The sequence below is a fragment of the Vicugna pacos genome, chromosome 4 (genome assembly GCF_048564905.1).
Source record: "Vicugna pacos chromosome 4, VicPac4, whole genome shotgun sequence".
NCBI lineage: Eukaryota > Metazoa > Chordata > Mammalia > Artiodactyla > Camelidae > Vicugna > Vicugna pacos.
In genome coordinates, this window is record NC_132990.1 from 7,584,351 (window position 1) to 7,596,629 (window position 12,279).

Below are 12,279 nucleotides of genomic sequence, written 5' to 3' on the forward strand. Positions count from 1 at the left end.
ATCACAACGTATATTTCCTAATTGAGCAAGATGAGCCATGGCTTCTACCAAGGAACCATTGTTTAAAGTGATAGTCCCATGAATCAAGTTAATTCTTGTGCTGACAAGAAAGTCGGAATTTTTCATTAGTCTTAAAAGCTCTTAACCATAAGTTTCAGATAGATAGCATTTTAAGTTAAAACGTCTTGTAAATGACCGTCTCTTTTGCATTTCAGCATCATGGTTGTATGCGCAATGTGCTCACATTAGGTCTCAATTTTTCCTTTTAGCCGGCATAGTTGGGGAATGAAACAGACAGGTCGTTGTGTGTTTTTGCCTGCACCGGGGACCCATTCTCAAATATGCTTGCATTCTTTTCAAACATATTGTTTAAACCCTTTTCAAAAGTCCCATCTACAGCCTAGAGGCAGGAGAAAAAAAAATTGGATTGTTGCATTTTAAAAGGTCCACGTAATGATACCTGCAAAAATGTCAGGCATTTGAGTCACGTTCCTGCAATGACAACCATAAGTAGCAAAATGAAGTCTCTTCCTTCCATCTGGAGGGTTAGGATTTTCCATAACCTTGAACTCAGTTGTCCTGAGCATAAATGAATGAGTATATTTGTGTTCCAATGAAATCTTATTTATGAACACTGAAATTTGAATTTCATATAGTTTGCCTATGTCATGAAATATTCATCCTTTTGATTATTTTTGCCCAACTATTTAAAAACCACTCCTAGCTCTTGGGCTGTATAAAAACAGGTAGCAGGCTGGGTTTAGCTCTTGAGCTAAGTTGTAGTTTGCTGCAGTAAGTATTAGACCAGATTTGAAACCAGGCAGGATGGGTCCAGTGAGCTCCTAACATATATATATATATATATATATGTATGTATGTATATGAATTATATGTATATATATTCAATATGATAATAATAGTAGTAAATTACATTCTTTACAGAAAATGAAGGATGAAAGACAAAATAGCAACTACCCATAAAACCACAACCCAGAAATAACCACTAGTAAATATTTGATACTTTCTTCCACTCTTTTGCAGCATTCAATTTATTAATTTTGGTTTCTCACTTATCATAAAAGTTTTCATGTTTCCACCCAGGACACATAATTATAATAATTAATAGATATGTGATAGTTAATTTTATTTTACTTTTTTAGGTTTTTCTTTTTGTTTGTTTTGGGGATTTTTTGGGGGGGTGGTAATTAGGTTTACTTATTTATTTATTTTTTTCTGGACCTATGGGGGATTGAACCCAGGACCTCATGCCTGGTAGGCATGCTCTCTACCACTGAGCTATACCCTCCCCGCTCATGATCGTTCATTCCATTTATTTATTTATTTAATTTTGGATATGTATATATTTTTATTGCAGTATAATCAGTCTATATTCTGTCAATTTCTGGTGTACAGCATAATGCTTCAGTCATATATGAACATATATATATTTATTTTCATATTCTTTTTCACCACAAGTTACTATAAGATGCTGAATATAGTTCGCTGTGCTCTACAGTATGAACTTGCTGTTTATCTAGTCTATCTATAGTAGTTAGTATCCGCAAATCTCAAACTCCCAATTTATCCCTTCCCACCCCCTCCCTGCTCTGGTAACCATAAGTTTCTTTACTATGTGAGTCTATTTCTGTTTTGAAAATAAGTTCATTTGGCTTTTTTTTTTTTTAGATTCCACATATAAGTGATACGATAGTTCATTTTAAATGTACTAGGGGATATTGCTATTTTGAAAAAATCCTACAGCTAATAATTTCATAAAGCAGACTCTTTTGATTAAATTGGTCACTTTTCATTTATCTGCCACATGTTTGCATTCCTAGGAGTTGAATTTTCAAACATGATCTTGTCTGCAGACAGGGATGTAGGAGAAAGGCCTTAGAGTCCACCAGACCAGCATTTGACATCTCAATGTTCCCTCATCAGCCAAATGGCCCTGAACAAACCAATACCTCTTGTTAATTTATCTGAGGTGTTAAGTGAGGTGTTGTTAGTGGACACCTCAGTTTTCCCTTGTTCTAATGATCAACCAACACCACCATATATAATGTCCTGAGCACAGATCCAGCACAGGATCATGGTCACTTGGTAGCAGACAGCCCTGGCGTCCCCTGCCACCCCACCACTCCCAGTGACCACCACCACCGCAGGAAATATGTTATTTCACTCAAGACTACAGAGAAAACATCCTTTTCTGTTCTCAGCAGAACCAGTTTTATTTCTGGAGTGAAAATGGGCAGGCAGGAACAAACGTAAAGAAAAGGATTAATGAGGTAGGTGGACCTGACCTGGAAGCGTCCACCCCGCCTCCCGCCACTCCTACCCCACCCCAACCGGGAGATTTTAATCAAAGTTTCCAAACTGAAGCAGTGCACAGGTTCCTACAACAGCAAGGTGGCCTTTTGACATCAGCAGAGGCTGTGTTCTTCTGCACAGGTACAGGGGACCTCCAGCCCAGACATCTGGAAAGAATTCAGAGCCCAGCCAATTCCATGAGCAGCAAAAACTCTGTGGAGCTGCTGAGGATGACAGCCCTCAGAACCCAGGGCCACAGCAACACCGGTTTCCAGGTGAGCAGATATTTTATCCTATGTTTAAGACCAAGGAAATACTGCTCTTTCCCTGCCTTTTTGGCATGTTTCTTAACTAAAGCAGTGGGGTTATTGGAACGCAGTAAGATTTTTAATGTCACGCGTTAAGCCTATTATTTTTTCTTTTTTGTTTATTCTTGGCTTGAGAAACCTGTAAAGTCTCTTTGAATCGAAACTGTTTTGATCCCTGACTTGCCCTGTCACTTAAAAACAAGACTGTCCTCTCCTGCTTTTTTTGCCCTTAGGCTCGTGTGGCAGGAATATAACATGTACCTGTAGACATTTTCCCAAAGGGTTGGTGAGAAAGGAAGAATGGGGAACAAGCCAGATCCTGGATGTAATCAGCACCTCAGGGTCCCTTTCTCTTTAACCGGGTCTCAGAGCCCCTGTTAGATGGTGGCCTGGGTACCCGTCCCAAGCAGCCGGATTATGCAAACCATCTCACATCATCAACCAAAACTCACTGAGTGATTAATGCTGCTTGGCCCAGGGCTAGGTGCCGCAGAAGGAGTCTTGTCACTGGAAAACACCGGCTTTCCGACTAGGTCTGGGATGGGGATTTTGCAGGGCTGTTCCCGGAATGCGTCCTCTCCTGAGCTGACACCCGACTCGGGGAGGCCACGTGAGCAGGTGTCAGCAATCTCTTAGGGTTGAGCATCAATAAACAGGCAAAACAAGTGTTTAGGCACGAGCAAAGAAAGGAACAAGGAAGGTAAAGGGGCTTTGACTTGAGCCTTGAGTCTTCCACCCACAAGTTATTGTAACTTCCCTGATCCTCAGTTTAGTTGTCTGTATAGTGGTCACAGTCATGCTCATTTCATAGGTTATAAATGTAGGGGAGGAAAAATCTTTCCCTCCACCCTCTTAGATTCAGCTCCTGAGGTCTATAAATTAAACTGACAAATGGCAGCTCAACAAGCAAAGGCATACACAATTTTATAATTTTTTGTACACATAAAATTCACCGAAAAAGACAGCTTCACAGAAAAGAAATGAAAAGCCCAAAGAAGCAGTAAGACTTAGAGGCTTATATACCATTTTAAAAAGGAAGATAAATTGTGGAGAACTGATTAGACAAAGGGGGAAAGTGAGGTTGTGCTTTCAGGGCCAATAAATTGTGAGACAGTGACTAGGAAATATGTGGAGGTAACTACTGGAAGATAAGGTTTGCTAATCAGGTATCTCCTGGCATCTCGGTCTCCAGTGATAAGGGATGTTTTCTTTCTTTTATGGGGTGAGGGTGGAACATTTGCATAAGGGAAAATTATGCCCTGCTTTTAGGCAGATGAAGGAAGGGCAGAGAGCTCTTTCTGGGCCTACTTTTTCTCATTTGCCTTCAGCTCAAAATAATTCTTACACCAAAGTGGCATATTTTGGGTGGCATATCCTGATCCCCATCCTAAGGGTTCAATAAGAAGAAAAGCCCACAGCAGGGAGCCTTTTATGAGTCAAAAGAATGGAGGGGATAGAATGCAATAAAGAGTTAAAGTGAACATGGCAGCAGGAGAAAGGTAACTGTAGTGGAGAAAGGTCATGTCACTGGCAGCTGGCTGCCCAGGGGCAGTGGCGAGGAGACACAGCCACCCACCGCGGCCCTGCGTTCCATCCCTCACGCTCTTCGGCCCCAGCAGAGCATCTCCAGGCCTCGGGGTACAGAGCAGGGCATCTCAGGCCCAGCAGAGTACCGCACATCAGCACCAACAAGCACTGACCAGGTTATTTGTCCAGGGCTTGCTCTTCACCAGGAGTCTCCAGAGACATGTATTTACTCAGCAAAATTGTTACCTGCCCCCTAGCTATGGCCACTGCCAGAACAATTCAAGAAGGAACAATATGCTACTCGTGCAACAAGGAAGGAAAGAGAATACCAGTGAGGGCTTAAAGGTGGGCAGGGATTTCCCAGTTGAAGAGGGAGGGGCATCAGCTAAGCACTGCAAACTAAGAGAACTGTCCGTGCCCAGGCCCGAGGGCCCCAACGTGGGCTGCAGATACAAAATGATGAGCAGCCGCTCTTAGTGCTGGGGCAGGTTAAAGAGAGCAACGAGTCCACATTAGAAACGCCAACTTGGAAGTGATTCCCTTTACATGGACAGGAAGAGGGTCAGAGCGAGGAAGAGAATGACTTCATTCTGAGGCCTCCTGGTTGAAATTAAGATGATACCAAACATCTGGATAAAGATGGTGATGGACCAGGAAGCTTTGGGCACATCTGCACCTGGAGCCTGGAAAGGGGCACCATACCTTTGGGGGCTGTTCGCACAGAGGTGGCCAAGGGAGTGGGTGGGACCACGTGGAGGGGAAGCTGGGAAGAACCTGTGTTTCAGGAGTGGGAAAGTTAAAGTCAGAGGATGAAGCAGAGAGGCCACAGGGAAAGAGACGACAGAACCAGGAGAGGAAGGGTCTGGGGGAGCCAGGGGAAAAAGAACCACAAGTTCAACATCAAAGACTCCTCCGTGGAACGAAGGAGACAAGTTCATTTGATTTGCTAACTAGCAGTTATTGGTGACCAGGGTGGGCACAGGGGACAGTTTGTATTATGAGTGGGAGTTAAGAGACTAGAGAAAATGAGGACAGAAAGGACGTTCCTCTGGCAGAGAGGAGAGGGGGAAGAGAGACAGGCTTCCGAGAGACAAGATCAGGGTTGTCGGCAGGGTTTTTCTTATAATTGTGAAATATAACATACAGAAAAACATGTGAAACCAAATAGACATCCTACTATAACGTGCCACCCAGGTCAATAAAAAAGACATTGCTATCCCTCAGCTGGAACACCTGCACCTTGCACCTCGGGTACAACTGCCTCCCTCCCCCGGGGGTAACACAGTTCCCAACTTTGTAGTGAGTACTTCCCCGCTGTGCTATATACCTTCACTTCTGATGATGAATCCTCAAGCACTGCCTTTGCCTGTTTTTGAATTTTATATAAACAGGAAATCATCAGAAAAATGATTTGCTTATTTCAGAACATTTACACGGAATTAAGTAAGATGAGTCATTTTGCATCGGACTTCTTTTGCTCAGCTTTCTGTTCCTAAGATTCAGCCATAGTACTGGGAGTAACTGGAGTTCATCCAATTTTACTGATACACAGTATTCTCCATCAACGTTGCACAATTTATGTTTTACTGTCAGTGGACTTGGTGTTAAGTTTGGAGCTTTGGGGAGCTCTGAATTCTCTTGCACATGTCTCTTGGTGAATAGGTAACACATTTATTCTGGGATTATTCTTAGGAGTGGCATGCTAGGTCCTTAGAAATGCATATACACTTTCAACTTTAATAATAATGACAAACTGGCTTCCTAAGTGGTTTTACCAACTTACATTTGCATCCAAGAGTGTGAGTTCCTATTAGTCCTTAGCCTCACCGACATTTACCTGGCTTGTTCATTTCAGTGATTCTGACAGGTGTACAGTAGAGTATGACTGAGGTTTGATTTTAATTTTCCTATGTAATCAGCCGTTAGATGTCTACTTATGAAATACTTGTTCAAGTCGCTTGTCCATTTTCTGTACTGGATTTTTGTCTTTTTCCTATTGATTTGAAAGCGTTCTTTAAAGGTTCCAATACAAGCCCTTTATCAGTTCTATGGTTCACAGATGTCTTGTACCACTCTGAATCTTTCAGTCTTTAACATTTTGGTGAACAAGTTAATTGCATTGAGGTCCCATTTATCAGGTGTTTCTGGTTTATATACCCTGTTTAAGAAATCTCTTCCTACCCTGCAAGATCATGAAAATGCCCTCCCATATTTTCAAAAAGTTTGTTCTTGCTCTCTACTCTGAAATTGATTTTTATGAATACTGTAAGGTGAGAGTCAAGTTTTCTGATTTTCTAAATGGACACTCAATTATTTCATCATCAATTTAAGAAAAAAAATCTTTACTTGACAAATACATTTGTCAATTGTCTGTATTTGGGGTAAGTTTTGGTTTTTGTTTTTTTTTTTTTTAAGAATAGAGCAACTGAAAGATTTTTTCAAACTCAAAGAATGGGAAGGGATCCAGAGACAAGGAAGAGATGAAAATTGACAACAAGAGAGGCTGGATAAAATTCAGAACTTCTAAGGGTGAAAATCTAGGCACACACACCAGGGAAGCCTGGCTTGCTCCACAAATCGCCTGGTGAGCCAGTCAGGTTTAGAAAGGCTGTTAAATGTGCTCTTCATAAAAACTTAACATTAGAGTTGGCATGTACTGTAAATATAAAACACACGCTGGATTTTGGAGACTTAGTGTGAAACAAGGTGTGAAATATCTCATTAATGACTTTACACTGATTACGTGTGGAAAGGATATTTCCAATACATCAGGTTAAGTAAAAATATATTGTTAAAATTAGTTACACCTGTTTGATTTTACATTTTTAACAAACTCGTAGAAAAACTTGAAATTACACATGTAGCTTGCACTTTATTTCTATTAGATAACTCTGCCTTAGCCTTCAGCAAATATCTGTTTTTATCTATAGAATGAATGATTTATTGTTTCCTTTCCAATGTCATAACTACAATGAGTAAGTGGCTTTTTTTTTTAAGGGAATTATTTTCAGGAATGCTTGAATGAGGGAAAAAGGAAAAGCCTTAAACCCTTCCTCTCTGAGACATCACGGAAGTGACACTGGTTAGTCACCTAGGCTGTTCTCCCCTGGAAATAAGTAAGTCTAGGTGTGATCATACAGATGTGAGGGAAGAGTAGAGAATGCATTTTTAAAAGAAGTTCTTTCACAAAAGCAAATCATTGTCATGTATTTTCTGTGTTTTAATGCACTTGTGAGGGAAAAAAAGCATCAAGATAGCTCTAGCCAAGGCTGTCGTGAGCTCTGTGAAAACACACTCGGGAACCTGAAGGTGTGATTCATGCTGACATCCCTGACTGGTGTGTTGGAGAAACAATTCTCTTCCTCCTTACGTTGCATAATTACTTCCAACCTCAGAAATTTTATATTCAAAGTATACAGGTTAGAAGTCTATGCTGGTGTTCCAGCACTTACATGACCTCCCAAATTCTGACCTCCACTGAATGGCCTCTGCTAGCACTCTGAATATGTAAGTCCTTCTGGCCTCCGCGGTTTCTGATGAGAAGTCAGTTGTTAATCTTATTAAGGATTCCTCGAATGCAAGTTTCCTGTCTTGCTGCTTTCAGCGTGTAGATCAGTGCTTTTCATTAATTGGGAATTTTTCAAACGTTATTTCTTCAGATAGTCTTTGGCCCCTCTCTCTCTCTCTCTGTCCCGGGACTGTCACTGTGCATATGTTGGCACACTTGATGGTGCCCCTCTGGTCTCTGAGGCTCTGAATCTCTTCACTGACATCCTCCATATGGTGATGCCTTATTCTCACACTTTTCTTTGGTTCTTTGTGCATGGTTTCCTTTACTTTTTGAGCATATTTAGAATAGTCGATTCAAAGGTATTGTCTAGTAAGTCACCCAGCTAGGCTTCCTCATGGACAGTTTCTATTGACTGCTTTTCTCCCCTGTGTATGGACCTTTCTTTCTCATCTGTTTGTATGTCTCATAATTCTCGCTTGAAAGCTGGACATTTTAAATAAAGTGGCAGCTCTAGAAAACCGATCCCTCTCTCCTTCTCCAGGGTTTGTTCTTGCTGTCTGTTGCTGCTGTCACTGTTTATTTAGTGAATTAACTGAACTAATTCTGTATAATCTGTACTTACTGTCATGTGTGGCCACTAAAGTCTCTGCTCATTTAGTTTAAGGATTTTTTTAACAATTTTTTATTGCGTTATAGTCATTTTACAATGTTGTGTCAAATTCCAGTGTAGAGCATAATTTTTCAGTTATGCATGAACATACATACATTCATTGTCACATTCTCTTTCGCTGCGAGCTACCACAAGATTCTGTATATATTTCCCTGTGCTACACAGTACAGTCTTGTTGATCTGTTTAGTTTAAGGATTTGACATAAATTTCCAAGTGTCTGGAACCAATAAATCTCCACGTGCCTACCAGGAAGATCACCTTTAGTGCTCAGGCAGGCTGCCTGCAATTCTAAATTCTCCGTTTACTTTCACTTCCGGCTTCTGTTGAGATTCAGCATCAGCCAGAGATGAGAGTTTTGATTTTTCTCAGGTATTCCTCAGGCATGAACACAGCGCTGGGCATGTGACTGGGTTTCTAATTCCCCAGGAATGGCAGAGATATTCAGAGCCCCTCTGGATATCTCATTCTCAGTTTTCTCATTATCTCATTTCTCAGATATCTCATTCTCAGTTTTTCCTTTAAATTTTTGTTTATCTGTGGTTTTCTCCAACTATTATTACCACCTCGGGCAGCTGCCTATGTTAAACAGTTGCCCCCAGGGAAATAGTATAAACTCTGAGTCCGATCATGTGAGTGGGATTTTCTAAGGAACCGCCAGAAGGTCAAATAATGGCAGTTACCTTGGAATCAGACTTAAGGAGAGTGACAGCCCTGGCTGGCCAATTCCTTAGGATGCTAGGCTGCTGGTTTTCACTGTGATTTCAGAGTTGTTTTTCAAGGCTATCATGAGCCTAGGGAGAGTGTTATAGGACTAGGGAATAAGACACCACAAAGCCCTTAGTACTGAGATCCCGTCATTTTACTCGAAAAAAAATACTCTCTACGTTGTCTTAAGCCTTTAGTTAATTTTCCAGAGTTCTGAAACAGTGATTTTGACAATTTCGCCAGTGTTCTTGTTGCTTTTATGAAGGTGAAGAATTTGGGGCTGGGGGTGGTTCTTACTCCACCATTCCTGCTGATGTTACCACTAACTTTAGATTTAAATAGCAAAGTTAGACACATCACAAGGGAGTGTGTGTATGATTAAACGGTGGATGGTCCTGGCCGCATCTCTGGTGTCAGGTGACTGAAAGTAGCTTCAGTAGGAATGCATTGGACGGGGGACGGTATAGCTCAGTGGTAGAGTATGCTTGGCATGCACAAGGTCCTGAGTCCAATCCCCAATACCTCCATCAAAAAATAAATAAATAAACAAACCTAATTTCTCCCACAAAAAAATAACATGAAAAAATAAATTAATTAAATGGAATGCATTGGATAATTAGTCATAAGTACAGGAAAGACTAAGGTTCTGGGGCTTACAACCTTTTACCAAAAGTGGGGGAAGGATTCAGGCATCCAACGGTCAAAGGTAAAGGAAAGGAGAAGAGGGAAATTGAATGCCATTATTTTCCTATCATGAATATCCTAAAAGAAATGCCCTCTTGATTCCAAGACGCTTCTTTTGAGACTCTACATGTTGACTGCATGATGGAAAGCCTGGTTTGTTATCCATCACTGGTCCTGATTGGCCTATAGCTGTCATGCCAGTAATAATTAAAAGCCCCTAACCAGTCATGGGAATACCAATTTCAATTTGCTCACAAGGCAATGTGTCCTGCAAGCACACCCCCAACCTCGGGAGGGTGGGCTGCAGAGGTTTGCAGAAAAACCTTCTTACCTCAGTTAAGACAGATCTAAGACTGGTTACCAAGCTCGCTCTCTCTCTCTCTCTCTCTCTCTCTCTTTCTGTCTCTCTTCCACTAATAATTATAAAACCTCTACTCCATGATTCTTAATTGAAAATGAAGGTGGCGGTGCCTGCGGATCCATCTCATTCAGACACTGTTGATGTTGATGAGAAGCTGGGCCCTGGGTGCTAGCTGAACAGTTATTTGTCCAGTTGAAAAAAATCAAAGGTGGGAGGATTTGCACTTTTCATAGAATAGATTATGGGAGCATGAACCCCAAGTCTCTATCACACCGCAGAAATTTGGAATTCTGTCTTCAGATTGCAGATTTAGGCAAACATAGTATAGCGTGATTTTCACTCAAAGTCAGGATCTGGATTTAGAGGCATCTAATTCCACCCACACATGGGCTAAGGCATTTGGCCCAGAAGCCACTTAAAGCCTTGGCATGACTAATTCTTCCATCTTTTTCCTTTGAAAGACAGTTACAAAGAAAGAGAGCCAAGGGTGGAGGGGAGAAAGAAGGAAGGGAGAGAAAGAGATGGTACAAATATCCTGTATCCTTCGGAAGTAAATGAAGACAGAGGTTTCCAATGAAAACTCTGGGAATCACACAGTTAAGGAAACTCTCATGGGTGTTCAGGAACAAAGCAGATGATTACCAGGAATAGTTTAAGTAAGCAAATGTACCTGAAGACTGCTCAATGTTCCTTTCAATCGCCTGGTTTTATAAAGACAAGGCCTTTGTTTGTTTCTTTCCTTCCAAGAGCCAAAACTCTTTTGACATAAAGTATGACATTTATTGATTCAACAAAAACTTATTGAGCTCTGACTTTGTGCCAGGCATTATGCTAGGAGCTGGAAACAGAGCGCTTCTGTGAGGTTAAAATTAAGTAACTATGGCAAACTAGCACAACATAGTGTGTGAAAAGTGCTAGTCATAATGTAAGTAGGCAATTTCCCCCAGACTGGGAGTTGGAGAATATTTCCAAGTGAACACTTATAGGCTTCCATCCCTCCGCTCCTTCATTCTACAATATCTATTTAGCATCCACTCTGTGCTAGGTGGAAGGAAACTACTCATTAGGGCCCAAAGGACATAATTCCCCAAGCCACCATGTCAAGAACTACTTTTCCCACATTACGTTATGTGGAGACATCAGAGCCCTGAAGGAGAAGTTGTTAGAGGCAGGAGCGGGGAGACGGGGAGGGTGACAAAGAGAGGCTCACAGGAAGAGAAGCCAGTTCTTATTAACCTCATGGATCTTGGCTAATTTCAAAATCTTGGTTCCAAGAATCTAAAACCAATGATAAGTTGACATTTAAAATGGAATTTCTGTACTCTGTGGACTCTGGAACATTCTAGAAGACATTAGCCAGTCAGATTATAACAGGTTGTCACGAAAGTCATGATAGAATTTCCTCCATGAAATGTGGTCAGAAAGCAACCCATTAACATGAGACAAGGCTCTGTGCACCATGAGAAAGTGTCAGTTACAGTCCAAGAGGGATCAAGACAGGCACAAGGGCTCGCCTTCTAGACCACCCAGTTGCCTTACTCTGCTGACCTGCTCAGCTTCGGGAATGTACCAGTCGTTTCACTCTTTCAATCATATCACTTTATAACTTGACTAGCTTCAGACAAACTTTCATTTTTCTAATTCTAGTTACTGCATTCTGAGTTTCTCATCCACCCAAGTCCATTGGCTCGGGAACCTTTACAAGGAGGAAGTTGGATAGAGAGCACTAGTCTGACTTGTGCAGCCAGGGAGGTTTGAAACAGTATAATTGCTTAACTGAAGAGCCAGACCCAGCAGATGAAGCAGGTGGGGAGCAAAGGTCTAGTCACAGGGTATGTGGAATCCAGCAAGGAGGGGCACAAAATCAACAGAAGGCATTTCTAGTGGCCAGCAAATATTAGGCTTTCTGTTAACCCACATGGCTGCTTCCTTGTTCCCCTGCAGAGCACGAGGGCTTCAGGTCAGGGAAAAGGGAAGAAGGAAATAGGGAAGGGAAAATTTAGAAAGCACAGGTGGGAGTAAGAGGCAGTCTGCAATGCTCCAAATGCTGACCATAGTGTACGTGGCTTTGACCTTGGCTGGAGATGGCAAGGGCCCTCTTGTTAGGAAGGAAGGAAAAGAGAGGAAAGGCGTAAGCTCCCGAAAAGAGCCAGACTGTTGGTGGAGGAGGTGGGAAGGGAAGGGTGACATCAGGGCACAGCT

At 41.7% G+C, this 12,279-nt stretch overlaps 1 protein-coding gene across 1 annotated transcript in view; it reads left to right on the forward strand.

Moving 5' to 3' along the window:
* Positions 1–2,388: 2,388 nt before the first annotated feature.
* The window catches only part of SLC28A3 (solute carrier family 28 member 3), a 46,502-nt gene continuing 36,611 nt past the window's right edge, over positions 2,389–12,279 (forward strand). Inside the window, exon 1 of the mRNA XM_006209244.3 lies at positions 2,389–2,585. Within this exon, the coding sequence (XP_006209306.2) occupies positions 2,508–2,585 (78 nt within the window). The 5' untranslated portion in view covers positions 2,389–2,507. The remainder of the gene's footprint in view (positions 2,586–12,279) is intronic.